At 45.8% G+C, this 26,666-nt stretch overlaps 1 protein-coding gene across 2 annotated transcripts in view; it reads right to left on the bottom strand.

Annotated features, from left to right (window-relative positions):
• Positions 1 to 786: 786 nt before the first annotated feature.
• The window catches only part of LIMK2 (LIM domain kinase 2), a 31,614-nt gene continuing 5,734 nt past the window's right edge, over positions 787 to 26,666 (bottom strand). The window contains exons 1-15 of one of the 2 annotated variants that reach the window (XM_005147802.3): positions 21,209 to 21,602; positions 16,063 to 16,198; positions 14,724 to 14,833; positions 14,291 to 14,479; positions 13,761 to 13,866; positions 12,314 to 12,510; positions 11,410 to 11,596; positions 8,974 to 9,060; positions 8,126 to 8,257; positions 7,801 to 7,857; positions 7,549 to 7,614; positions 6,718 to 6,892; positions 5,321 to 5,376; positions 3,371 to 3,528; positions 787 to 2,795 (exon numbers count right to left, since the gene is read on the bottom strand). In XM_005147802.3, the coding sequence (XP_005147859.1) occupies positions 2,639 to 2,795; positions 3,371 to 3,528; positions 5,321 to 5,376; positions 6,718 to 6,892; positions 7,549 to 7,614; positions 7,801 to 7,857; positions 8,126 to 8,257; positions 8,974 to 9,060; positions 11,410 to 11,596; positions 12,314 to 12,510; positions 13,761 to 13,866; positions 14,291 to 14,479; positions 14,724 to 14,833; positions 16,063 to 16,198; positions 21,209 to 21,261 (1,866 nt within the window). In that variant the 5' untranslated portion in view covers positions 21,262 to 21,602 and the 3' untranslated portion in view covers positions 787 to 2,638. Of the gene's footprint in view, positions 2,796 to 3,370; positions 3,529 to 5,320; positions 5,377 to 6,717; positions 6,893 to 7,548; positions 7,615 to 7,800; positions 7,858 to 8,125; positions 8,258 to 8,973; positions 9,061 to 11,409; positions 11,597 to 12,313; positions 12,511 to 13,760; positions 13,867 to 14,290; positions 14,480 to 14,723; positions 14,834 to 16,062; positions 16,199 to 21,208; positions 21,603 to 26,666 lie in introns of those variants that run through there. The other variant, XM_034068100.1, reaches the window with a different exon arrangement.

Genomic DNA, 26,666 nt, shown 5'->3' with positions numbered 1-26,666 from the left:
GTGTGGACTGTGGCTCATCTGTACATTCCTCCTGCCAGAGCAGCATCCTTTTACTTGTTGCAGACTTCAAATTGAGCAGAAGGTAAGATGCCATGTCGGTTTGCCAGGCCCCAGGTAAATCCCTACAAGCAGTGCCTCCACTCACCAGCACTGACAAGAGGCATGGAGCTTATGTCCTTGCTGTCAGCAGCTGGTCTTGGACTTGGACACTATTCCTGAAGAGCAGCTATGGGTCTGTGAGCTGTGCTGACTAAATGGGCTGGCCCGTGGGAAGATGCTCTCAGTTACAGCCCCTTCCTGCCCTGACACAGGTCAGTTCTGCTCTGGTGCTGCTCAGCCGCAGCTCCATCCCCCGGGGCCTTGCAGTGGAAACCATGACAGGGACAGAGCACAGCAGGTTACAAGAGGCACTGACATAGCTAGCATTCTCGTTCAGTTGTTGTCTTCACAAATGCCCCTTGAACTACATATTTCAGAATAAGATGTTTCCAAGAACAGGCAGTATTTTTATCCCTGGATCAGAAAAGGAAAATCGAGAGAGGCTTCATTTTCTGCTGACTCCTGTCCACTCTTAAAAAAACCTTGTCAAGTTCTTCCATCATTCCAGGTAAATAGTACTGTAGAGTACTTGCACCACATCTCTAGAATTCTGTAGATGTGGCAGAGCTCTTGGGCTCAAGGAAGGGTGTTCTAGATGATGCCTGATCTCTCCAGTTCCTGTTTTGTGACAATAGAAACCCTAGCAACTTACAGCTTCCTGCTTGATGTAATAGAAACAACCAAATCTTGTTTTTGTAGCATGTTTAATGCTTTTTAATTTAGTTAGAACATGGAGCTGTGCAAATCACAGTTCATAACCCCCACCCACACATCATCCAGGACTCTCCCCTTCAGGGGTCCCCTCACAAACCAACCTGGAAGGGGAAAAGAAAGGGCAAATCCTATTAACAATCCTGAATCCACTGGACCCAGTTTAGAGAGGCTCCTCCACTGACTCACAGCACAGGGAGTCCCCCAGTGTTTCAAAAACACCACTACACAGACTAAAAGCACACCCCCACACTCACACCTTTTGTCAGGTGATGGCTGGTCCCATGTTATGTTACATAATACTTTAAACTCATGGGTAGAGGAGGAAATCCAAGTAACAGCAAAGACTTAACACTCATTCCCCACCCTTCAATACTGAAGGGAGTGGGGAGAGAAAAGAGCACACTAAAAATCCAGTTAAACCAAGGTGTCTGTGAAATTTGAGAGCAGGACTTGAGCCACATTTTGTTCTGTTCTGCCAACAATGTGAGCTACTGTAGCAGTGGCTTTCTTCCTTCTCCCTCCAAGGGAGGAAGAAAAGTGCTGGAAGAGAATACACCCCCAAACACACTCCCCCCAATGACTCCAAGCCCTTTTTTCTCCCCCAAAGCAGGGAATGACCCTGAGGAAAGTTTCTGCTTGGAGAATCAGCTCAGGTGCTGCAGCAGCAGAGGCAAGAAGGACCTTCAAAGGGAGCAACTGCAGGAAAGGATGAGGTAATGGCAACTGAATTATTAGTTCTCCAGCTGCCACTCCTGGGAGAATGGGACATTCTCCAGCACTTTTCTGTTCATGACAAGTCCATCCTTTAAGTAACTCGGGGGTTATCCCCCTTTGTCATTGTCCATGCACAAAGTCTGAGCCACTTCAAACCCTTGGTTTGCTGAAGAGAACCTTCTGCCACCCTTTCTGTCACCTCATGTCCACAGCCTGAGAGCTCAGGCAGCTTCAGCACTCCAGGGATGTCCACAGTCAGTGCTTAGTGCAGTTCTACACATTCGGATTCAAATACTTTCACCTAGGTTAAGATTCTTGGGCAGGCAGACTCACTGTGCAGGCTCAGGGTCTGAAGATGCTCAAGCAGCTCGCCTGCCTTGATCACCATTAGGAGGGGCAAGCAGAGCTCAGTCTTAGTGTTTCTAGGTAGGCTTTTGGAGGTATTCAGAGACAGAGGAGGGAAAAACCCCCACAAAACCAAACTAAAACAAGAATTCATACACGCTTCCCCACAGACAAAGTATTTCAGGAGAGCTGCCCAATTCCTGGGGCTTTTCAATTCCTCCCCTGTGATGCACCTAGAGGCCAAAATCTCAGTGGGTTATTCTGGAAAGCACATGCACAAACATACACACACACACAGTCCTGGTGGGGCCTTTTGCTGGATGTCCAATTTCCCCTTCTTTCTGTGCAGGGTAGTCAGTGGGAGAAGCAGTTCCAGAAGTGCTGGTCCTTACCCAGGAGAGTCTCCTATAGCAAATCCCTCCCTGGCAGACAGGCCAGGGTGGCTTCACAGCTTGCAGCCAAGTTCTAAGGCACCACAGTAAAGAAGCCTGGAAAGGCCGGAGAAACACTTCTCAAGCCATAGAAGTAGTGTTGAACAGCTTTCCTAGGTGCAGTTGTCAGGAAACAGCCCATTTTGCTTCTGAAACATGCCAAAAATCCACAGTGAATCATATATCCAAGAGAAGGGGTGTTGGGTGGGGAGAGAGAGAGGCAATGCAGCAAATGCACAGCTGGTGCTCCATTAATGCCCTGGAAGTGGCTGAAGTGCATCTCCCTCCCTGTCACTCAGCTCCAATGAAGCGGGGCAGGCAGCAGGATGAGCTGACTAGGTTGTATTGTCAGGTAGCTTGTCACGGTTCAGTCCATACTGCACACTCACGTTGTGGTCCAGCTCCTCCAGCTCGGATGGAAGGGGGATGGCAAGTTCTCCCAGGTAGAGGGAGAGAGCTTCAAATGAATCTTCCAGCTTGGAAAAAGGGGGCCTAGAAGCAACAGTGAGGAAATGTGAGTGGGAAAGAGGAAGCACAACAGCATCTGAAAAGACTGAGGCACTTGTCCATCCAGCCACTGTCCCATTCACAGAGGTGTGAGCAAGGACATGATCCCTCCCCATTCAGCTTCTGAGACTGCAAAGATCCCATCTGTCTGGGCGACCTGTTTTTACAGCTGATGACCAGGGAGGTCTGGCTCTTTTGGAACCACTTGGCATCAACACTGTTGTGAAGGTACAAGCTTCACAACTGAAATAGTGAAGCATTAACCTTTTAGAGCTGGTGCCAAGGTCTGCCCCTACTTTTAGTACACGAAAAACCCTGAACAATCAGTCCTCCTCTACCCTATGTCTCAGGAATTGTTTCAGAAACCTCCATCATATAGAGCAGTCTCTCCCAAGCTAGTAAGTCTTTAGTCTCTCCTCACATGGAAGCCTTTGAGCATTCCCACAGAAGGCTGGAATACAGCCCTCTTCCACTCTCTGTGCAGAGTAGTCCTTTCACTAAGGGGATAAAGACACATGCTCCGAGCTTACAAAGAGAAGCCCTCCAAATCCCAGCCCTACCGGCTCTCTGGTTCCAGTCTGCAGCAAATAGCAGCCAGAGGGAAGAAGGCTGGAGGACAATCAGCAGGAACAAATTTCTCCCAGAACAGCTTGACATTAAGGCCAAAATCCAGTGTGCGTGGGAGACAGTCCGGGTCGGCGTAAACCTGGCCTATGATCTAGGGAAAAATGAGAGAAGAGCTTAAGTACAGCAACAGTTCCAGGGTGTTAACAAACAGAGAACATCAGCACCAGGCTGGGGCCCCATCAAAGTATTGGGGTGAAAGGGAAAGGAGCAGAAACACTGTTCCTGCTTTCCAATGGGGCCAGTTGCACACCGTACTGCATACAGACAAACTACACGTTAAGCTTTTACAAGACCTGGTGATGTGGCTGCTGTTGTGAAGGAAGGCCCAGATGCCTTCTCCATCTCGCCAGGGTCTCTGCTAGAAGATGCAGGGTGATGTGCACCTTCCAGAGAGCTCAACCCTGTCTTCCTGCTGGGTCAGCACCTGCTGGGGGTGATGCAGCCCGATAGCAGGTAACCAACACAATCTGCATCACCATCCCATCTCTCCCCTCACACAATCTTACCACACACCAGCAAAACTCATTTCTATGGAGCCTCTCTTAAGTGATGCTGTGAAGTCAACAGCACCACATATTCTGACTTCCTCTGTTACTGGCAGATTCAACTCCACAGCCAGATGGGAGGGGTGGAGAGAACAACCAGAACCAAAGCTCAGGAGGTTGCAGGCAGAGCTGCTGGAGGAAAGGGCTGGGTGGAAGAGAAGTAAGCCCTGCCCCAGCACTCAGACACCTCAGTGCTCACCACCTCCAGCACCAGAGGACTCAAAGTGTAATAGGAGGGAAGGAACCCACAGAACAGTCAAGGTCAGTGTCAATACAAATGCTCACATGGGGAAAAATATTGGGTTTAAAGCCTCACTGGTATTACAAAGAGGGTGATATTTATAACCACCCAGGCTTTTCTGTGCCAACAGCTCAACAGGACAACCACATCCTGTAACTAGACAGTGGAACGCCCATTATGTATTTTGGCAGGATTATTTCCTTATCTATTTGAGTGTGTAATATCTTTTTTTAGCATCTTGGTGACAAGCAAAATGTTCCTGTGATCCTATCCCCTATTTGTCTGCTTTCTTTGCTACTATTTGTCTTTTTTCTAGATGAAACAATTGTTATAATTCCACAAACAAATTTTTCAAGTTCCTAAATTTATCACTCACAACCACAACATTCTGAGAGGAGAGCCCAGCATAGACAGAGCTCCAGATGAGGCCACAGAGATTTATGCACAGATATTTTCTTTGTCCTTTTCATCCAGACACGGAAGATGAAACTGTGCTAGTCTTCCCTGGTGTCCCTGTAACCGCTGTGTTATCAGTACATGTAACACTCTGCCTTTCATCTGTATTTCTACTGTCTTACCTTTTAAACTGAAAATACCTTGCAGCTTTTGAGTTGTGCTCTTTGCTCTGGAGACAGAAAAGACTGCTATAATGGTAAGACTGTGCACTGGCTCAGAGATAAACTAAGCCAACAGACTTCAGGGTGCAAGCTTCATTAATTGACCTGCAAAGAGGTTTCTGTTCCCCGTTCTTTGAAGTGAAGTGCCATCCTCAGTGGAGACCCTGCATTTGCTGCGATACGGCTGACTGGTCTTTTAATGAGGCAGTAGAAAAGGCAAAAAGTACCACAGTTTTAGGGAATATATCTACTTTCAAATGGATACCAGGGCTCAGTCAGAACTTGATGGACTTTTTAACAGTTACTCTCAGTCCAGGAATAAACAAGACAGTCATCTTCCCTGAGGAAGCAGAGGCAGGGTGAGCCTGTGCTGGTAGGTCAGGGATTGCACACTCAGAGAAACAGCTGATAAAATGTGTGTGAGAATATGGCAGTGGGGAAGAGGTCTATTAAAGATGCCATGTAATGTCTTGGCCTTACCTCACAGAGAACAATCCCAAATGAAAAGATGTCCACTGTCTCATCGTAGCTCTGTCCTGCAGGAAACATAAGACATTCAGCTTTGGGAGAGACAGTTCCCCACCCAGCTATTTCAGGAGCTGCCAGTCCAAAGCTACTACACCTATTCCCTGGAAGGCCCTAAAACAGGAGACAAAGCAGGGGTTAAATCCAAGCAGGGTCAGCTGCCCCAAGATATGTATACCAACTGCATCTTCCTATACACTGCCACTGCTTGTTTTAACTCCTTTCTTCTAGTGGGGAATTACAGGAACAACACAGGGAAGCTGTGTGTAGCAGAGATCTGAACAAATCCTAATTTTAACTGTGGAAAGCTCCTGCCCATTCCCACTGACTGCTGTTCTAGTGCATCTCTACAGTGCAGAGTCATTGTTCAGCTTCCCCAGTCCCTGCTGCAGTGACTGCAGATATAAATGACACACTGGCAGCACTTTGAACCTGGGAGAGCAGGCTGGCTCCAGCAGGCCATTCTCTGCTTACAGACACACCCCTCCCCAGCCAGTATCTGGTAAACAACCCTGCTTTCAGAGGTGATGTCAGACTATGCCCTTGCTGGTCTCTGACAAATGCCAGGTCTGAGACAGGCTCTGAGAAGCAGCCTCAGACTCCTATAGGGCCTGTAGGCCTTGAGAGAAGGAAACCAGAACACCACACAAGAAAGCTGAGGAGAGGAGCCCAGTCCTCCCTTCCCTGGTGGAGACATCTGATGTCATAAACTGGCCAGAGAGACCTGCCTATTAGGAGGAAAGTGTCTCCACTGCATTTCACCCTTACCTTGACTCATGCAGGGGCAGATTTTTCCCTAAGGGTTCATCCTTAATGCAGTGGAGGGCTGTGTGCCAAAACCAGATTGCCCTTCACTTGGACCACTCCCACCCCAGTCCTGAGGCTTCAGCAAACCTGGCAGCAGATGGTTTCTCCCTGGATCTACACAACAGCACATGTAAGCCTCATCCTGGAGTCTGATGATTCCCTGTCTCAAGGGGCAGTTCCAAATCATAAGGCTACAACAGAAATTGGTCTCAGGTTCAGTCTTATCTTCAGGCCTCTTTTGTCTTGCCTGTTATCTAGGTCAGAGCAGTATAGGCCTGCTGCCCTCCTGAAGAATCCTCCTGTCAAGCCAGAAGCATTACCTCAGCTGGTACAAAGGCTTATCAGGTCAGGTACTGCAAGAGCAATGCAGCTAGGGTACCTGTGTGTATAAATAAGCTTGCATATTAGCCATATTAGCATGTCTAAAACCATGGACCCTAATAGGTTTGGTTGTTACTAGGGCTCATAAGCTTTCAGTAATCTTATCATCCCTGTACCTTGTCACAGGCTATCACCTCACCTGTACCCTGGTATCAGTATCTTACCATTGAGCATCTCTGGGGCCATCCAATACGGGTTGCCAACCACTGTGTAGCGCTTCTTCCTGTCACTCTTGCGTAGGGTTCGTTTCTTGGCCGATGGCTTTTCCAAAGTGGGCTTTTTCCTTTCCTCCACAATCAGCCGAGACAGACCGAAGTCAGCCACCACCACGGTCTTATCCTGCACAAGGGGTTTAGTACAAGCCACTGATTATGCTCAGCTACTTTCAGGAGCAAAGAGCCTGCAGTTCGTGTTCACTGTCAACTACACTGTAAAGGAAGCTAACAAGGTTTCCTGCAGCCAGATGAGCACAGCAAGCTGCCTAGATACCCAATTCACAATCCCAACATGTCGTTTCTTCTCATCATTGTCTTATTTTCTGTGTGGTCACTAACACTAATGCCATCAATCTGGCTACTTTTGCCAGGGCAAAGCTGGACCTTTCTTTTCAGACCTTCCTATTCTACCTGGCCTGAAATTAGTTTAGGCTTTCATCGTGGGTCAAGTCATCAAGTGGTTGAAAGAACAGAAGCAGCTGCAGAGAGCATTTCATAGTTGAGATAAGAAACTGAGCTGAACTAACTCTCGTAACGGGATTGTTAATAGGAGATGCTACCACAGGAAAGGGGATGAAAGAACAGAATGAAGAAACAGGGAAAGCTAGATTAGTCTGGGAAATCCTATGTGAAAATGAAGGTCCTCTGTTTAGGGCACTAAAAGCCTCTCTGAAATCAGTTCCATTCTGACAAAAGAGGAAAAATCATGTGGAGAAAACCAAGGGAGGAAAATGACAAGGAGGGGAGCAGCATGCTGTGGGGAACAGAGGTGTAGCTCACCAACTTGATTAGGCAATTGTGTGAATTCAGGTCTCTGTGAATGATGCACATGGAGTGCAAGTAAGCCTGAAACAGAGAAAGAAAACTTCACATTAGGGATTTCCAGGTGAATGTGTCCCTTCACATTTAAAAGGCCTCAACAGCCAGATACTAGTAGCCAGACAGCATCCAAAACCCCTCATGCATCACTACTGAAGTACCTAACCCTGACCCTGGAAGTTCACTCTCTGATAAAGGGACAGTCCAACTCACCATTCCAGAGGCAATTCCTTTGGCAAAGCTGACCTTCTGCTCCCAGGGAAACGGGTCCTGAAAGACAAATCCTCAACGGTCAGAGCCTGTCTTACCAGCCAGTTAGTGACAGCAATTATTCTGCAACAGGGACTCTTGCAGCAGTCAGAGAAAGATAATACAGCCCCAGGAAGAAAGTGATTTCTGCCTCAGGCTACCCACAGGTATGAAGAAGCTTTTCCACACAGCTCCACAGGAGAAGACTAACAGAAGTACCATAAGACTCGTACAACCAACACCCCATTCAGCCTCATTGAGCAGAGGTCTACCAGGCTTCCATACTCACTGCATTACGAAGGAAGTCTTTCAGGGTGCCTCCCTCGATGTACTCAGTGAGGAGATTCAGCTTCTTGTCCTTGTACAGTACACCAATGAACTTCAGCACATTGGGGTGATCCAGGCTGCGCATCACTTTCACCTGCGAAGCAGAGACATCCCACCCCAAAGAAGATAATGAAACAAGTCCTGGAAGATGTGCTGACAATGCTAGAGGTCCCCCCTAGGGATCACAGAGTACACTCAAACACTAACCTTAAGCAATCAATTAAATGTTCCCTCTTCATTTTCATGCTGTGCAATTAAAGTGATCTTAGTCTTTAAGGAGGGAGAACACTCTTGAGTTTGGCAAACTTTTAAGAGACAGGAGCTCTCCAGGGCAGCTATCTGGTCTGTGCAGTATGTGTCAGGGCTGGAATAGCAGCATTAGGTGTTTAGAGAGCTGCCTTTAAGCTAAATCTGACTTTAAAAAGCGTGGTAGACAGCCAACAAGAAAATAGCTTACATACAGCAGGAGTCTTAAATATCTTACAGATACTGGCCCTCATCATTTGTATTTATGCACAAGGCTCAAAGGATAAATCCTTCATGTAGTGCACAGCTCCACTTGCCTCAGGCTCAGGCTGCTTTTTATCACTGAAAAATTAATGAACTGGGAACTGAAGCCATGTCTAGTGCTCAGTGTGAGTCACACTTTGTTGCAGCAAACATTCAGCTCATGTCAGCTTTTCCCTGTGTGCTGTCTCCCTCTTCAGTGCCTTGATTCCTGCCAGGATGCTGGCACGATCACTCTATGGATAAGATGGGAGAGAGTTCCACACACTGCTGGCTCAGAAGCTTTTTGCATCTTACTCCTACCTCTGTCAAGAAAGTCTTCTGTGTTTCCTCATCACAGCGGATCAGCTCCTTCATCACCATCACCTTTCCTGTTGCTTTGTGAGTCACCTGGTGGAAACAGAAACCACAGCTACAGGCAAGGCTCAAGAATACATAGCTCCAATGCTCTTGCAACTCTTCTGAAAGAGAGGGTAGCATTCCCTTCCATACAGAGTGGAAAATAGATGGGAGAAAATTCTGAGCCTGGGGATCTGCAGAAAACAGCATAAAATTTCTCCTTGCAGAATTCAGCAAAGATCCTATATGTGAAACAGAAACTACCTAACACTGACAAAGGATCATACCAGGAGACAACATCCCAAGAACCAGAGCTTAAGTCTCCACATTAGGTAGCATAGGGCTGAGCATGCATACAGGCAGTCAAAGCCTCTGAAGGCATCAGCTCTGTACTTGTGCATGCCTTAAGTTCCATTCCAGAAAGTATTTACCCAGCATGATGCTCACATTTTGTACACAGACCCTAACAACTACATTCTGAATCAGCAAAGGAACACGTGTTCACTTGCATCAGAAACCAAACCAAACAACCCAAATCCACATTACTACATGCTTTGGTTTTATGGGGACGCTGAAGCCTGATGGTTTCTGATGAGCTTAAAGAAGTTACTTATGGGCAAGCAGAACTGGGATATACAGGCTATTCAGTTAAGGCAGAAAGAGGTTATTTTACCATGCTCCTAGGGAGCAGTGTATTGCTGCCTGCAGGGAATGTCCCAGAATGGTGACAAACACGCAGAAACCCACTGTGGACATCAGGTGATAAATTTTCTGTCTCTGGACATGGAAAGCCTTTGCAGTTCCTCAAGAGCTGTTTGCCTGTATCCAACTAGTTCCTGGCATTTTGTTGTATTCTAGAGGTTTCTTTTAACTCGCTCTGCCTTGCACCAGGTGCTTGAGTGAGCAGAAAGGGTCCAAATTCGGACACACAGGTTGTCCTGGAAATCCTCTCCCTTTCAGTTGCTTAACTTAGACAGCTTTGTCTCCCTAAGATCTGCACCTAAGCAAACTACCACCTTCTGTCTAAGAACAGAAGGGAACTACTGTGACCAGATACAGTACTTGTTGCACCAGAAGCAGTCAATGTGAAGCTCAAGAAAGGCCTCATACCCCTTAAAATGAAAAGCCTTTCAGAAAACCCCTAGAACTGCAATCCAGAACACAAGACCCAGTTATAGTATTTAGGAAGTTTATAAGCTCTTGCAAACACTGTGGCACACTGGTTCTGTTTAGAACCATGGGGCATAACATGGCTGATACAGGTGAGATACAAATGCACGGAATAACACAAGAAAAACAACAGTACAATATTCTTCTGCTCCCGCCTGAAATCAAGCATCCATAAACAAGTAGCGAGCCAAGGGACACTACATATTTCAGCCAGGGACATGAAAGCCAGGGACATCTAATACCCAAAGATAAAGATAAGAGACAAAGACAAGACAAGGCTATGTGCAATTCTTAAGCTGACATACCAGCAAAACTGAAACAAGTGCCATCATGGACCTCCAAGAGGGCAATTTTAACTCCCAGAGCATGCACCAGAACAGAATGGCTATTGGGTAACTTGAGCAGAAAAACAAAAGTCTTTGTGCCATTAACTGTGGGGACACAGATGACAAAAGCATGCGATAGAGGAAAGGTTCTGCTTACCTGGACCTGTTATTTCTCTATGAGCAGAGGAGAAGAGAAATGCTCATTAGTATAGATCAAAAGCAGTGGGTCTGTAGTACTGGCTCACCACCTCCCATGGAAGCATGAGATGAATATGGTGGCTGGACACCTGAAGTTTACACAGGTGTAAGGAGAGAAGTCCCACACCATGGTGAATAGCTGCTGAAGCACCCTCAGTCAAGACTGGGGCTTAAATACAAGAGAACTGCTATTAATGGAGATTTTAACTGTGAGAATAATGCAAGACCTGACCACTGACAAGTTATTTAGGCTCTGCTGGGGCTTCAGAGGTGGTCACTACATCAGCCTGGCAAATCTCCCAGCATGGCACAACAATGAGGGGTGAGAAATGCTGTACTGGGAAGTTGAATGCACTGCTTCATAGGAAAGATGCTCATAAGAGAAAGTGCAGTTTGCTCCCCATTCTGCCACCTTATCCAGGTGAGTGCTGTGACACAGGCACTCTAGAGTTGTAAATCTAACTCAGGAGATGAGTATGTATGCCCAAGGTTGGCATTCAAAAGGGAATTCAAGATTGCCTGCAGCCAGAGACACTCATGGTCAGGAAATGAAAGATAAATGGATCTCACTGAGCAAACCAGGTGAGTTCCATCACCAATCACTATCATCAAGACAAAGGCCACTGAGACAGTGGCAAAGGATCCTGAGATAGGCAGATACTGCTGTAATCAAAGTAAATGATGAATGTTTGGGGACCTCCCTCACCTTGATTGCTTGTCCAAAAAATCCTTTTCCTAGTACTTCACCATGAATCAGGTCACAGGGCCGGAAGATTTGCTGGGAGCAGCTAGAAGAGGATCGTAGGGATTCTGAACGACTGATATCACGGCTCAGGAGGAGCGGTTCCTTTGGAGAACTGGGACCAGGAGACTTAGAAATGCTGTTACTTCGCCTAGAAAACGAAGGAGACAGAAGGATGAGGGAAGCTGCTAGGAAACTTTGGGTCCAACATATCCCATCATTAGCTCCTAAAGGTCATTTCTAGATGTGTTGCAGTGCTCTTTGTACCTCAAAAGCCAGATGCTCTCCCAGAACCATGGAAGCTCTTTACAAACCTAGAGCAGCTTTTAGGTCAGAGCTGCCTAACAGCAGCACATCTCCTGAACTGGCAGAGGTGAAGCTCTGTGAACAGGAGGAGGAGGAAGCTGTGAAGACACAGCACTTGCTATCTCTAAACAAAGATTAAAATACTGGTAAATGACTACATGAGCAAGTCAGTGCCCCAGACTAGGAAGACAAGATTTTCCCCAACTCACACATCGTAGCCATATCACCTTTAAGGACACATTCTTCCTCAGCCATTTAAGGCTGGTAAAAATCAGATCTTTCCATTTGCTAACTGCAAAACCTCATAGCTTTTCTATGTTAAACATAGAGCTCCATATTTTTTATTAAAGAAAGTTTGCCATCCGAAAGGTAATGGAGAGAGTACAAGTCAATAGCTCAGCCTGAAGCTCTCCACTGCTTCACCAATGGTTTATACCAAGGCTCATATCAGAGATGAATCATGTCCCCGTAGGCATGTGGAATCATAAGGCACAGAGCAACCCAGCCAGGTAGCACAGGGCAAAGGCAAGCAAGGTCAGGGGCAGCACTTCCAGGTCTTCACCTGAGGGAGCGCCGTCGGAGCGTTCCTTCCAGATTCTCCTTGATGTCCAGTGGTGAGAGGGAGCGCGGGGAAATGGGCGCCTTTATGTGTGTGGGAAGACGGGAGTCCAGACGAAGCCTGTCCAAGCGCTGCGAGACAGGGTCATGCTCTATCAGCAGCTGAAGTGTCTGGCTTGTCTTGCGGATCAGCTCCTCCACCTGGAATCAAACCAAAGCACAGGATGATAGCACACAGGAGGAACACAATGACAGCAGATAGAGGAGATGCAGCAGAATGCCCCTCAGCCATCAGAGTAGAGAGTTCAGTGACAGCACTCCACAGCTGTGGTTTAGCTGCATGCAGGCAGATCAAAGTAGTAACACAGAAGTCGTCATGTTACTCAAATCCTCTCCTTTCTGATCACTACAAATGACCTGTACAGAAAAGGTGTGGACAAGGTAAAGAAGGTCTAGAAAAGGGTCACAAAGATGATCCCAGGACTGGCCATCCTGCTGTATGAGGAAAGGCTGAGAGAGGGGGGGTTGCTCAGCCTGGAGAGAAGGTGGCTTAGGGGAGGCCTAATGACCATGTTCCAGTATTTAAAGGGTGGCTAAAGGATGGAGACTCTCTTTTTACAAGGAGTCACAAGGAAAAGATGAGGGGTAATGGGTACAGGTTACTCCTGGGGAGATTCAGATTGAACTCAAGAGGACAATTAAGAACAATGAGCCATTAGGATCACCTCCCCAGGGAAATGGTGGATTCCCCAGTGCTGGATGCTTTCCAGATTTGGACAGGGTGCTGGGCAGTCACTTTTTTTCCAACACATCTCAGAAGTATTGCTGAACGACACAAGCTTCTATCCTGAACAGCGCTGCAAAAACCTGCTTTGTGAAAACTATGTGGAGATCTGTCTGAGAGGTGTCTATTGTGCTCCTCTTCAGCACCAACAGTAAATAAACCCCTTGCATAGTGAAGGCAATGGTACTCACACTGCACTCTTTCAGCATCACCTGTTATCTGCATACAGACATCAAATACTTTTACTTGTAGATACAGACATCAGATACTTTTCTTGCAATGGGAAACTCATCCCTAGGACCAGCTGAGGCTTTCTCTATTAGCAGCTGCCTCTAAAATGATCAGAACAGTGGACTTCACTAGCAATATATGAAGACTCTTCACAGCCTCTCTGTCCTCTGAGATGTCACAGCCCTACACTTTTATTACCTCCCTTCGTGTCTGAATGCTACAGAATCAGAACTGCATCCTAATCACATTTCTAGCTGTACATTTTCCTCTTCAGCTGCAAGGGGTAGCAAAGCTTGTCTTCATGCTTATTCCTACTTCCAGCATGAGTACTATGGGTGTACACACACTGTATGTAGGGTGGGAGAACAGTGCCAAGAAACAGAAAAGCTGTAGGAAGGCAGAAGAGAAGGAGGCTTCAGAACAGAAGTCTACCCACCTCCTCCACCTGTAATGTACGAATAGGAGCTCCATTAATCTCCAGGATACGATCTGCAGGGTGGATGGCGTTCCGGACATCTGGACTGATGTGCATCCTGTTCACTCTAAACACGGGAATTACAGCATGTGTATGAAGTCACTTTAGCCAAAATTATAAAAACATTTGATCTCTGATGCTTCCCTTCATATTGGTATTTTGAAATAAAAACATGCCAATCTACACAGGGAGCTCCTGTTAGACCAAGTGCGTAGGTCTGAGCTGCTCTTCATTTGCCCAATGGCAAAAACCTTTAGTCCAAAACAATTCTCCAAATATTTTGTGTTCAGTGAGAATACACCTCTGAGAAATAAAGTTATCACTTAAGGACATCACAAGAGTGAAACGGAGACCAAACACAAATGTATGTCCCTGTTGTGCTGAGACAGGTCCCCTCCGCAGTTAAAGCAGCTGGCAGGACAGCAGTGCTGCTGAATTACCAGCTCCATCAGCACAGACATGTCCATTACACACAACCTGGTCATACTCACTCTTTCACCTGGACACCAGTGGCATAGCTGGAGCAGCTACCTTCAACAGACACAGAGAACCCCCTCTTGCCGTCGGTAGCTGCTGGCATGGAGATGAGGGTCAGCGTATAAGGCAGCTGCTCACGCAGAGACTCAGTAGAGTGTTTTTCTATCATCGGTGTCAGCACAATCTGGTTATGGCATTTTCCACTAAAAGAAGTAAAGAAAACCATTATAGCAGTGTCCTATCCCCCCTGCCCAACTCCCACTTCTAAGTTCTTTCATTGACCTTAAGTTTTAGCTTTTAGTCCTTACACCATTCCTCCCTCCCCCAAAAGGCAGCCTCCTGGCATTCCATAGCGTAGCATGGAGCTGGCCCACACTGAGCCGGCTAAACAAGGCTTACACACCCAGCAGGGAGCAGCTCTGGGGCAAAGCGTGCAGCCCGTCTTACCAGTAGAGACTGGAATGTTGCACGAGTGCATAAGTGTCCCCATCTTCAATGATCACTTTGCAGCTCATACAAGCAAAGCACTCAGGGTGATACTTGTATTCGCCAGCCACCTACAGACAGAAAAGGGAGTAGCTTAGCAGGGCCAAAACCCATCGGCAGATGCAGCTATGGCTATCCTCTCCTGAGTATGTTCATACAGATCTCCAATCAAGTGGCAGCTTTTTACTGCAGAGTTATATTACTCCACTGTATCTTTCCTGAACACCATCCTTGGCACCCTGTTTGCAAATCTTCCCTGAAACAAACACATCAAGTGCAAAGTAAAGCTTGTGTCAGGAACCTCTGCTATATTTGGCAGCTACTCAACCATCAAACCCAGTTGATAGTCTGCTGCAGACTAGTAAACAAGCTATTAAACCTTCCTGTTCAGTTGCTCTTGGCAAGATAACTAACGTTATGTCTGAATTCATAGGGCTGAAAGGGCTTTTTTTCTCTTGGCAGACATGCAGTGTACAAATTCAGATACTTTACCAGCCAGCTGACAGGAAAAAAACAGGCGAGTTGAGACTGAGACAACAAAACACCTTTAAAGAGTATTTTTATTCATCAATCTGTTTTTCTCTATTCCTTATGAGAACTTCTCTTATTGACAGTATTTTGCAAAGACTTCTGCAGGCAATGAGAAATCATCTATGCTTTTCTCAGTACTCCCCTTTGAGGTAGCAATCACTGCTGAGCACCATGCTGCTTTTATTTAGGCATCAGAAACATGATGGCTATATTTCATTCTCGCCAGTTTTAAAGATTAATTATTTGCAAGGTTGTGGCAAGGATGGGAACATTTAGGTGAGCTCCACATTGTGCAGGCACAGTTTGATGATTCAAAGCAATTGGGGCTAGCACTATTTCAAGACACAAGAAACCCACTCTGGCCACATTATAGGTGGAATGTGGATGGCAACCTTCCCAAAGCCAGAACCTGCTGCGTTTGCTGGGCTGAGAGGTTTGACTCTGCAGTGCAGTGAAAGAAACTGAACAGATGTTTCCTTAATCACCTTCCTACTTCTCATGCTTGAGCATTTCAGCACCTTACTGTCTTTGATGCTTCAGATCCTCATAACCCCCTACGGGAAGAGCTACCCCTGTTCAAAAGTAATATTTCTCTAGAAGGTGCACACACAAGCCTCTTTTCTAATCTCTGATTAGAGATTAGCACAGTAAGGAGTCTGTTACGTTCAGTTTATTTGGTTATCTCAACAACTATGGCAACTCCCAGCCAAGCTGGAGGAGCTGGAGGCAGGCATGTCCCACCTCCAGGCAAAGTCCTTCTAGTCCTTACCATCACAGGTCCAGTCATCAGCAGAGAGCAGCCATGGCAAAATTCCCCAAACTTCCCCCAGTAGTCTTTGTGACAGTACAGCTTCCCATCTTTCTCATAGTACCAGTTAGTGAGGGGATCCTGACATTCAGAGCACCTTGAAGGAAACAAAGGAACAAAGTTCCAGTTGGCAACAAGTCACAAACCAACGAAAAAGGGCCTCTCCTGCGTGGAAAAAACATTCAGCAGCAGCTCACTATCAGCTCTTCCAGTTATGGATGTGCTAAACCCCTCCACTTCCCAAAGTCTTTTCAACTGAACTAGATACAAGGTTTGTAAGGAGAGGTGGTATTACCCAACACAAAGGAAAAAACAAGCTTCCAAAGTTTAAAGCAAATCCCATCCATTTATTAAAACACATCAATAAGTTTATAAATTCTGCATTACAGATTCTGCTCCTGTGTTTTCTCCCTCTTCCTGGAAGCAAGCTTCCAGCTGCAGGGCTGCCCTGCACACAGAGTTCTTCTGCGTTTCTACTTGGTGTTTCTATGGCATCATGCTGTTCTTGTGCCAGAGCATCCATCTCCTCAGCCAGTTTAGGAAGCAGGACAGAAGCAGGACCCACTTTCCTATGCAAAGCAAAGCCAGTTTTGCTTTGTGGAAAGCTTTTCTATTCTTCTGTAGGTAGGCCTCTCCCAGAAGGTAAACTGCAGCACTACCCATTTGAAGAAGTTTTCAAAGCAGTTCTTACTGCATTCATCAATTGACAGTGATGAAAGTCCTCCACCTCTCTGCACCAATTGCTTTCCCTTTCCTTCTGCTGATGACAGTGCATGAGACAAAACCAAACATAACCAGCCAACCAAAACAACCACAACCCCCAAAACACAACTATTTGTCTAATTTAATGAAGGGAGTCTCAAAATCCTTCAGATACCAGTGGTAGCTCCTGTTCAACAAGCAGCCATCATTAATCCTCTATCTACCCTCCCTCCCCCCAAAGAAAACCAAGGAAAAAGATGCAGCAATTCTACTAGAGATGTCATTTTAGCGAATCACAAGCAGAACCCAGATCTTCAGGCTTCCTGAACACAAAATAATCCTGCCTCAGCACCAGGCAAAGGAGTTTAACATCTGCAGCATGAAGGTGTGACTTAATGGAGAGATAAGGCACAGACAGCAGTTGCATCACTAAAGATTATTCCATTAGCCCTGGGCAGCATGTTCTCAGACTTTAAAAGGGAAATTAATCTGGTGTTGGTATCCAATATTACTAATCTGGTATCTAGTATTACTAACCTGGTATCTCAGTTTCTGAGCACAGAATCCAAGGTGGATGAGTAACCAATAACTGGTTCAGAGGAACACCTCAAGGATCAACATCGTTGTCAGCAACATGCAAAGGCAGAAGGAAGAGCTGCCTCTGTTCCTTACCCCAACAGCTGTCTCAGGTACTATATTGGAGGGGAACCCCTGGCACCAGGGTGGGGGTTTCAGTGGGTGTGTGCCCCCCTAGGCGGCATCAAAATACACTGAGGTCAGCTATTGGCAATGAAGGTGCACATTCTATATGCTGCCAGGTCTACCGTGTTGTAGACTTCACCCTTCACAAGCTTCCTGAAAGCTTATTTGTGCCAGAGACATTCCTTGTAAACTCCACCAGCTTGTAATGAGTGTGATGATCTGTGAAGCTGGTTGTGCTCCAACATGGAGAGAGTTATTTGTTCCATCTCAAGAGACTGTAAAGCAACAAGGTGAAGCTGCTTGTAATCAGCCTACGGTTTTAGGGAAAAACACACCTCATGAGGTATTTATTGCCTTACCCTACCCTCAGGAAAGTTGCTGCTTCTAGTATATTTGGCTCTTACAGTGTTTATTCTCCCAGCTGAGGAGCTCCAAATCCTGTTCCCCCTCAGCCCCCCCTTTCCTCGGTGATGGGAAGGAACTCCAGCATGTGCAACAGGCCCTGCCAATTTTGTCTGAGGCAGGGGGAGCACTAACTTAACATTGCTATACTATACATGGTACAAGCATCATTATAGCCTCAGCTTTGGGGCACTGTCATAGTTACACCCTGCTCATGGTATGCAAGAGACCTAGAAGGCATTGCAAAGCATTTTGCCTTCACCCACTAGACTTTGGCTTTCATTTGCAGTAAATACCCCACGCTGAGTGATCAAGTAGGTGAGTGGGAGGGAGAAAAGAGCAAGTGGAGACTAACAGCAAAGATTTCTATCACCTTGTGGCAGGAACATCTGGCTCAGCATGGACAAATCGGATCCCTCAGCCTTATCCACCTCCTGCGTGCATGCCTGTACCAGTGCGTGCTTCAAGGGTGATTACATCTTCAAACAGGGAGCTGTGACCAGACCTGCACTTGGGATACAGACAGCAACCCTGGAGACTGCTCCACCAGGACTTCAAGGCTTCAGTCTCTGTCCAAGTTCTCTCCAACCAGGTGGGTTTTTATTTAGTTGGTTTTAAGCACCACATCTTCCCTTCCTCATTCCTGTTCAATTTCACCTTCAACCACTCCTTTTTCTCCCTAAGAAAATCTAAAATTACTGCAAAAGCAACACACCTGCAGTTCTGTTTAGATGGGTGCCAGAGGGTCGCATACACTTGGTCTTCTCTTTACCTTTCCCCTACTTCTTCATGGTTTGATTCGAACCTTACAGCACTTTGATTAGTTTGCTTCCATCCAGAAATAAGCACTGGTATCTAAATTGCAACACACCCATAGCAAAATGAAGGTAAAGGGGTGGAGCCAGCAAGCAGTCAGTTCTTTGCTATGCAATTAAACAAATCTGGGCAGGACAAGTTTGCAGCTTAAGGCTCAGAACCCCACCCAGGACAATGAGGCAACAGGAACAAAGCAACCAACCCAGAGAGGGTAGATGCTGGTAATGGAGCTAAGTGGCTGCTTCATTAATGACTGCAGCAAGAGGACATGGTTGTGGCCGGTACTGCCAAGCAGCACCTTCTGTTGTTACTGGCCCTGCATTCTGCAATGGAGAAGAGGCTTAGATTTGCCAGGTGTGGAGAACTGGCTGACAGCACACAGGTACAGCTTCAAGAACTGTTTCAACTATTTCAGTGCCTTCACCCAAATGATAAAGGTATCACATGACTGTTCCACATGACTCTCATGAAGAGGTATGTTATAAGAGTTATCACTGCTTCCTTTCCCTCCTCAATTAGAGTGTGTGGCACTGCAGCACTGCCATTGCCAGGGCTCGCATCAGCTGAGACAGAAATACAATTCCACAGGTATTAAGCACCAAATCTTTGCCAGTCACAACAACCAAACAAAAGGAAGAGGAAGATTTCTTGTTCCTCTGTCTTTTATTAGGAACCACATCTCCTAGATATTTTGTTATTACAGAGTAACAAAGCATGGTAATGATGTTTCTTGGAGGATTGGTAACAGCTATACCTGAGGTGTTTCCTCTTGCTGTCCAGCCACCCTTTTCAGAGCTGCAGAGCCCTGCCCTGATTATACAGTCCCATACATTATGATTCTTCACTTCCCAGCTATGGCTATAAAGATTAATTTAATCTGCATCCCACAGCCATCCTCCAGGAACCCCAGACAGCACCAAGTGCAGTGTTCAGCCCTGATGCTCTGTAGTACAGCAGGTGCAGAAAAGAGCTCACAAATAGCTCCTTGATGGCCCCTTGTTTTTGTGGGGGGTGGTAGGAGGATCAGGTCACAACAGGTATCCAGCCTGGTTTTCAGTGAGATGGGAGATTCAATTGATGTGGCATCTCTTTTACATCTAAAATGAAAGCTAATACCCTCATGGAAGCAAAGACATCCCTGGCACTGAAGAGACAGATCCCTTTGAGAAGGGCTCATTAACAAAATGCCCCCCTCACACATACTGTCAGGCTGGATCAGTTAACGCTAGACAGGCTCAGAAGAGCTGTGGTGCCAATTCTGCAGCAGAGCAGGGGAGAGGACAGTCACGCAGACAGAAAGCTGCAGAGTAACACGTAACCTCAGCCTGTAGCTAACCCAAAGGTTTAGCCAAGGTGTGTGTGCTGGCTACATAAGAGACGCTAGACAAGGAAGAATGGTTACTAGAAAACAGATTCAGTACTAGAAAACAGAGCGTTTAAGCTCTGGCAATGCAAAACCATTTTGAGACACTTAGGAGAAGGTGTATCTATGGCGTAGCGTAATGCCCTACACATATCATAAATAACAAAAGTCTTCTTACTTTCCTTCTTCTGAAAGCTGACACTTTCAGAAAGTCTCCTAAAGAAGCTTAGTAACTGCACAGTGATATTTACTCCTATACTACACTGTTTTAACAAAAGGCTCCTTACTCCCAAAGCAGTACAAAAGTGTTTGCAGGAACAGGATCAATAATGAGCAAATCGGAGTGGAGGGAATATGAGGGAGACAATGAAACTGCAAGCTGTGCCTTTCCCCATCCATTCACCTTATCTGCACATCAGCATCAGTCACCATCCTGTGTTCAGCCCCACTAACAGTTTTCACTGTGTAGTGTAATCAAAGCTTTATTCTGTAGCTGTCACCTTTCTCAAGCCTCACTTGTTCAACTGGACCAAGCATGGTTGTTAACGTAACTAGAGTATCACAGGAAAAGAATCTTTTCCACATAAGGGAAGTGTGCTGCTTGTCCCTAGTTATCTACAAAGTACTTATTTCTTTTCTCAGAAAGATTATGCACTGCCTCACAGCAGATTACATCACCTCCTCAAACTTCCAACAGCAGCACCTCACCTCACCCTCTGCTATACCCAAGCACAAATAGCTTTGGAAGAGACATACACAGCAGCAGCCATAGTAAACTCATTCCTCTGGTGGCAGAGCAAAGCACAGGGGCACAGGGTAAAGGGGCATAAGTAGTGTTGCTCTGCAAGGGAGCCTGCTTGCTGGGCTGCACAGACACCATCTCACAACACAGGTGCCATACCCTTGTACCAGAGAGCTGCAGAGGCTGGTAATAAGGATCTTTCCCATCACCTCCTCCAAGCGAGACAGGATCCCAGTTTGAGGTTGGCTGTTCCCTGCACACAAGCACTGGCCTACGTTCTTCACACTTCGTGTGCTAACTGCTTAGGATAGGATAGGGTAGCATTACAGGGAGTAAAACGACACTTGGAAGGTCAATTGCTAATCCTGCACAAGACTTACCGAAAGGGATCCTTGGGAGCGAAGTAAGCTGGGGCAGACAAGTAACTTCCCATCTTCAACACTGGATAAACCGGCTCAGCCACAAACTTGTCCAACTGCCTCTGAACAGCTCTGTTCTGCCAACATGGCAGCAGTCCGTGCTCATTTAATCTTGCGCTGATTCAGATACTTCACCTCTCTCTGAAGCTGCCCAAGGAACGCCAGGTCTCTCGGCTGCTCATTCCTTTTCAGACTTTTCCTGGCTCTCATGCCTATAACCATCTTCTCCTGCACTCAGCGGCAGCAGCACCCTTGGGAAGGATACAGCAGCGGCTGACTGGGCTAGTTGGACATGCTGCTGCAATAGTTCTTGCAAGCTCTGCTGCCTGCTAACTATTGTCAAGTTTTCCCTTCTCTGGTTCCACCCAAGGGTGGGAGGGGAGGAGGAGCCATGGCAGGAGCACAGCCCGTGGCTACAGAGCCCGAATAAGCTCCACTTCTATAGCAGGGGTGGAGCTTTGATCCAAAGAGGGGCTGTGTTAGTAAGTGCTGAAAGATAGCAGCTTTTGCCAGAGGAAGAGCCAAGTGCATAAACGGGAAGCAGCAGGGCACATTCTGATGGAGAATGCCAAGGAAGGCAGTGTCTGACAAAGACAACTAGCTGTACCTCCAACCACACCACGTTAACTACATTTACTACATACTAAATCCCCCAGTGAGCAGGCTTAGGCTACCTTCACAGTACCTACAATATGTTCATCCTCTTGCAGCACACTCTCAGTATGTTTCATCCAAAGAAAAATCACTTTCTTTCCAACACTCTTTTAACAGAGATCACTGCAGTCATTTAACCTAATCTTAATCTCCTGAATGGAAGCTGAGCGATACAAATCAGCACAGATGAGACCTCTCTCCTGCTTGCAGCACATGTAGTTTTATCATTTTGCTTGCTCTGAAGCCAAGCATGATCTCTTAACAGCTAAAACTGTTTGCAAGACACTCAGAACTGCAACAAACATATGCTGCTACACTGAGCCCTCCCATTTCTGTACAGTCAGCAAAGGCTGGCATGCCTGAACACAGCCTGAAAGTAATGCTGTGTTCCAGAGGCAAGAATACTCCAATGTGCTTTTACTGGAGATGCTTGTTCAGCTGGCATACTGTTCAAGGGACTCTGGGGCTGCGACGAGGCAGTCTTGGCTGCAGATTTGACAGCTGCTGCTCTCTGGTGAAGTAAGCAGAAAGCCAGGCAGCCTTTCGGGTTGGTTTGCCTTGGTTTTTGACATTTCATAGGCAGTCACCTTTCTGGAAAACAAGACCCCCACAACACATCCAAAACAAAAACCCCAAACAAATCACCATCATTTCCACCCATTCTGTGCAGTTTCTGAGCCTGGCTGTAAACGTGCATTGAAGCCTAGTGCTGCAGAGCCCGATGTGGTTGTCAGTTCCAGCACGGGTCTAATTCCTTCTGACATTTCACACAGCTCTACTGGAAGCAGCAACACGGTGAGTCTGTGTCTAGGAATGCGCTCTGGTCTCCCACATTCTCTATATGTTGCGTGCTGAAAACTTGCCAGCGCTCACAATGCAGCCCGGCCCGGGCTATCAGCACCACCCCACAGCACACACATACCTCCCGTGCATCGCAGGGCCCCTCCCCTGCCCACTATCACCTACAGACAAAGGCTCTTCCCCACAGTTCTGCTGCCATGGGCTGAACTCATTCCAAGGGGGATTCCACGTGACCCCATAAATCCCAACTCTGCAGACGAAACCTTTGAAGATTTGATCCGCAGATGTGATAAGCAGCCAGCTCGTCTGTGAATGAAGCCAGCAGATAAAGCCGGCCTTCAAAGTAATAAAAACCACCCAGGCAGCTAAGCAACTGGGAAGGGATTTTGTTTGAGACTTCCTTAAAGCCAAAGGACACACAGTCAAATGCCTATTTAAACAGGAAACATCAAAATGATTTTACTTTTGCAGCAGGCCCCAGTAAGTTACTTTTTCTTATACTGAATTCTCTTGTTACTTCTTGTCTTTTTTTTTCTGTCTCTTTATTGTGTGAGAACACAATAGCTCTGATAATAGTGCTCTGGAAAAGCTGTTAATGTGCTCATACATCCTCGATCTGAATTCCTGCCAGAATGACTGTACTTCAGAAATGCTGATAAACAGGTGTGTGTGTGGGGGGGCCTCTTCTATGTAATTTTACTGATACCATCTCCAGGGGCCAAAATGCACAGCAGCAAATTTAACACCATCTAAAGTCAGATACCAGCATCTTCTCTCTTGCAAATGCTGACAGCATTTCCACTACAAACGTGCAGCCATCACAGCTGTTGTGATGTTTCCTTGCTATGGTTTAGATTTGGACAGTATTCTTTTTGCCAGTAAGAAGCCTGAAAAATGTAACTAGCAAATAAAAACCAGCAGATGAAAAACCTCGACAATGACTTAATGTGAAATTTATTGCAAACCAAGTTGCAGCCGTTAGTTTTATCCCCACAGAAATGCACCACAGCTATTGTGATATTCCAGTGATTAATCTCTTAAACCAGCTGGGGTTAGGCTGCACATCCAGACACCCTCCTTACCACAGGGTTCATGCATGTCTACAGACAGATGTATTGCTCAGCGTATCTGCCAGCCCTAAGATAGACAAATTTATCCTGGCACAGACAGGCACTTAGGTATGTGTGGGACTGGCATCTGCTTGATGCCTTAAGTCTGCAGCAAGTCTTTGTTTCAGCATGGGCGCAGTCTGGAGGCATTCCAAATACTTTAGTACAATCCCAACACCTCATTGTACTTCCAAGGCACTTATACATAACACGTGCTTTGCTGCTGTTGAAAGAGTCAGCCCCTGACTTGAGCTTTGAAACTAATACTGTTTGATATGCACATAGCTTCAAGTGAAAGCTCCTGCACACAGCTCTGGAGTAAACCAAAATGAACAGCGAAGTGAAGCTCATCTCCATCAATGCATCCTTACTTATAAGCAGCAGCAGAACTTCATACCAGCACAGTGATAACTTCTGAGTACCCAACATCACCAAGCACAAAATTAGGATGGAGACAGTATTTTAATCTCCACCATACTTGCAGACCTCCTGAATGTGTGTAGGCTGAGAAGCAAAGCAAAAAACTTCAACCTAAACTTCATAGATTATATATGGTTTTGGAATAGTAACTTCTGATCTGGTAATGCACTGCTACTTCTGTCTGTGCAGACTGCGGAACTCCTGGGGGAAGGATCCTGTCTCACTCATGTGGAAAGCCTACCACATACTGGGCTGTGTGAGTAATTCCAGTTACCTTGACATAATAATGCTCCAATAACAGTGCCCTAAAGGATGAGCTGCACAAGTCAACTAAAAAAAGTCCAGACCAGAATGTCCAGCTCCTCCTTAAATATAAAGGCTCCTCATTGATGTCCTGTAGCTGATACACTCCCCTGAGAAATGTGTCTGCTTTCACCTGCAAAATGCTTCCTTGTTCCTTTGGATTTTTAAGCTCTTGAACCGACAGGGTGATTTGTGTACAAACACGCAGTTGGCAACTATTTCTCCTTCAATCTGATAGTGAGCTGCTGAATTTCAGTGCTGATGGAGACACCATCAAAGACATTCCCAGGAGTCTGTAGGATTAGTGGAGAAGGGTTCTCACCTTTGGGGCCCTATCATTAGCTTTCTGTAACAGCCAGAAACTGGAGAAGAGAGAGGAGGAGATTGTCTTCCTTCTTCTACTACAGTGAAACTGACTTTTGTTACTGATCTCCTCTCCCACCTCCCCCAAATTCAGCTGCTGTGTGTACAAACCTGACTGTTCAGTCTGTTCAGACTGTTTCACAGCTGAAAAGCTAAAAGAAGATTCAAAGCATCAAACATCCCCACATTTCAAATTCATCTCAATACACACCTTTAGTTATCAACATTTGTACATTCGAGCTTCCCACCCTGTCACTGCAGATCTATTTGTCCTGTTGTCTGTGGGGAGGAAGCAGTGTTTGAAAACAAAGGCCTGTGCCAAACAGGTTGAACCAACAGAAGTGGTCAAAGGTCTAGAAAACAGTCCATAAGAAAAAGCTTGGTCCAAGGCTTCTTCAGTCTAGGACAAGCTGATGGGTGGTTGCTGCTTTCAAACAGGAAAAGGTTATTGCAATAACAGAAGGAAAAAAAGCTTTGTTTTCCATGCCCACTGTGAACATGAATAGAAGAAATTTATTTAAATTGCAGCAAGAGATTTCCAAAGATAGTAGGCAGAAGCTTCTAACACTAAGGATAAGTAAGTGGTAGTAGACATGGTCTGGGAGACCAAAAACCTACAATGATGGGAGCTTGTTAAGAATGATCAATTCTAAGCCATAGAAGTTACTTGCTTCAACCATAAGTTCAAGCTCAGTAGATATCGTAAGAACCATAGAAAACAGATGTAGGAGATACCCTCAGAAGTCATCTAGTTTATCCTGCAACCCCCAAACCAGGAATAACTACATACATTCTTACTATGAATTTGCCTTCTTGCCTTCCCCTGCCCCCAAATGGAAAAAGAATCAAAGTGATTCACTAAATTTTGCTGAGCAAAAGATATTTCTATAGCACACAAACTATGCCATTCAATATAGAAAAATAACGGCTTTGTAAGACAATCAAACCACTAGACTTGGCAAATTAATAGTGGTTCTCTTTCTGCGCAGTAGCCTGGAGCTGAGGCATCCCCTCGATGCACGGGTAGCTAATCCGGTTCTGGTTTCTGTCCACAGACAATTGTCCTGCTGCAGAGAGCACACAGCGGGTGGGAGGGAGAGAGCACACAGCAGGAGAGATGAGGGATTCTGGGAAGAATCTACTTTTAACCTTGTTCCACTCCTGAGAAACAGTCAGAAGGAGGATTTATTTCAAATTCACTTCAGAATACTGGCAGGGACAGAGCCAGGAGCTCTCCTGTGCTCTGCCAAAACCCTTCCAGTTTTCCAAGTATTCATTTACAGAAAACAGCCTTCTGGTGGTTACAGCGCTCCTCGTGATTTAGCTTCTAGCTCCAGTAGAGGTTAACACAAATGAAGTAATACACTCAAAAAGAGTGCAAATACCAGAACCCTTAGCAGTCTGTCAGGTGGACTGATTTAACTCTAGGTAATACAGCAATTTTTAGTGTGATTGAAACAAATCAATTTTGGTTTATTACTTTAGGGGTTTCTTTCCAAGCGCAAACAGTTTCTTAACTATTTCAAGACTTTCTTTCATTTTAGCCAATATCATCTTCTGGAGAGTCAATTTACTCCTTACAATTACTTAAATAAAATCCCTGATCAATATAAAAAGATTGAATATATATTTATATTTTTCTGTTATTCAATTGATGTTTATATATATAAATACATATATTTAATATCAACAGATATCAAAAGGCTACATTTTCAGTCATACAGTGGTTTAGACTATTATGTTAGTATCAAACTATTTCATAATATAAT

This window comes from Melopsittacus undulatus, chromosome 12 (assembly GCF_012275295.1).
Source record: "Melopsittacus undulatus isolate bMelUnd1 chromosome 12, bMelUnd1.mat.Z, whole genome shotgun sequence".
Lineage (NCBI taxonomy): Eukaryota > Metazoa > Chordata > Aves > Psittaciformes > Psittaculidae > Melopsittacus > Melopsittacus undulatus.
The sequence above is the reverse complement of the archived record's forward strand: the minus strand, read 5'-3'. Positions and strand labels throughout refer to the sequence as shown.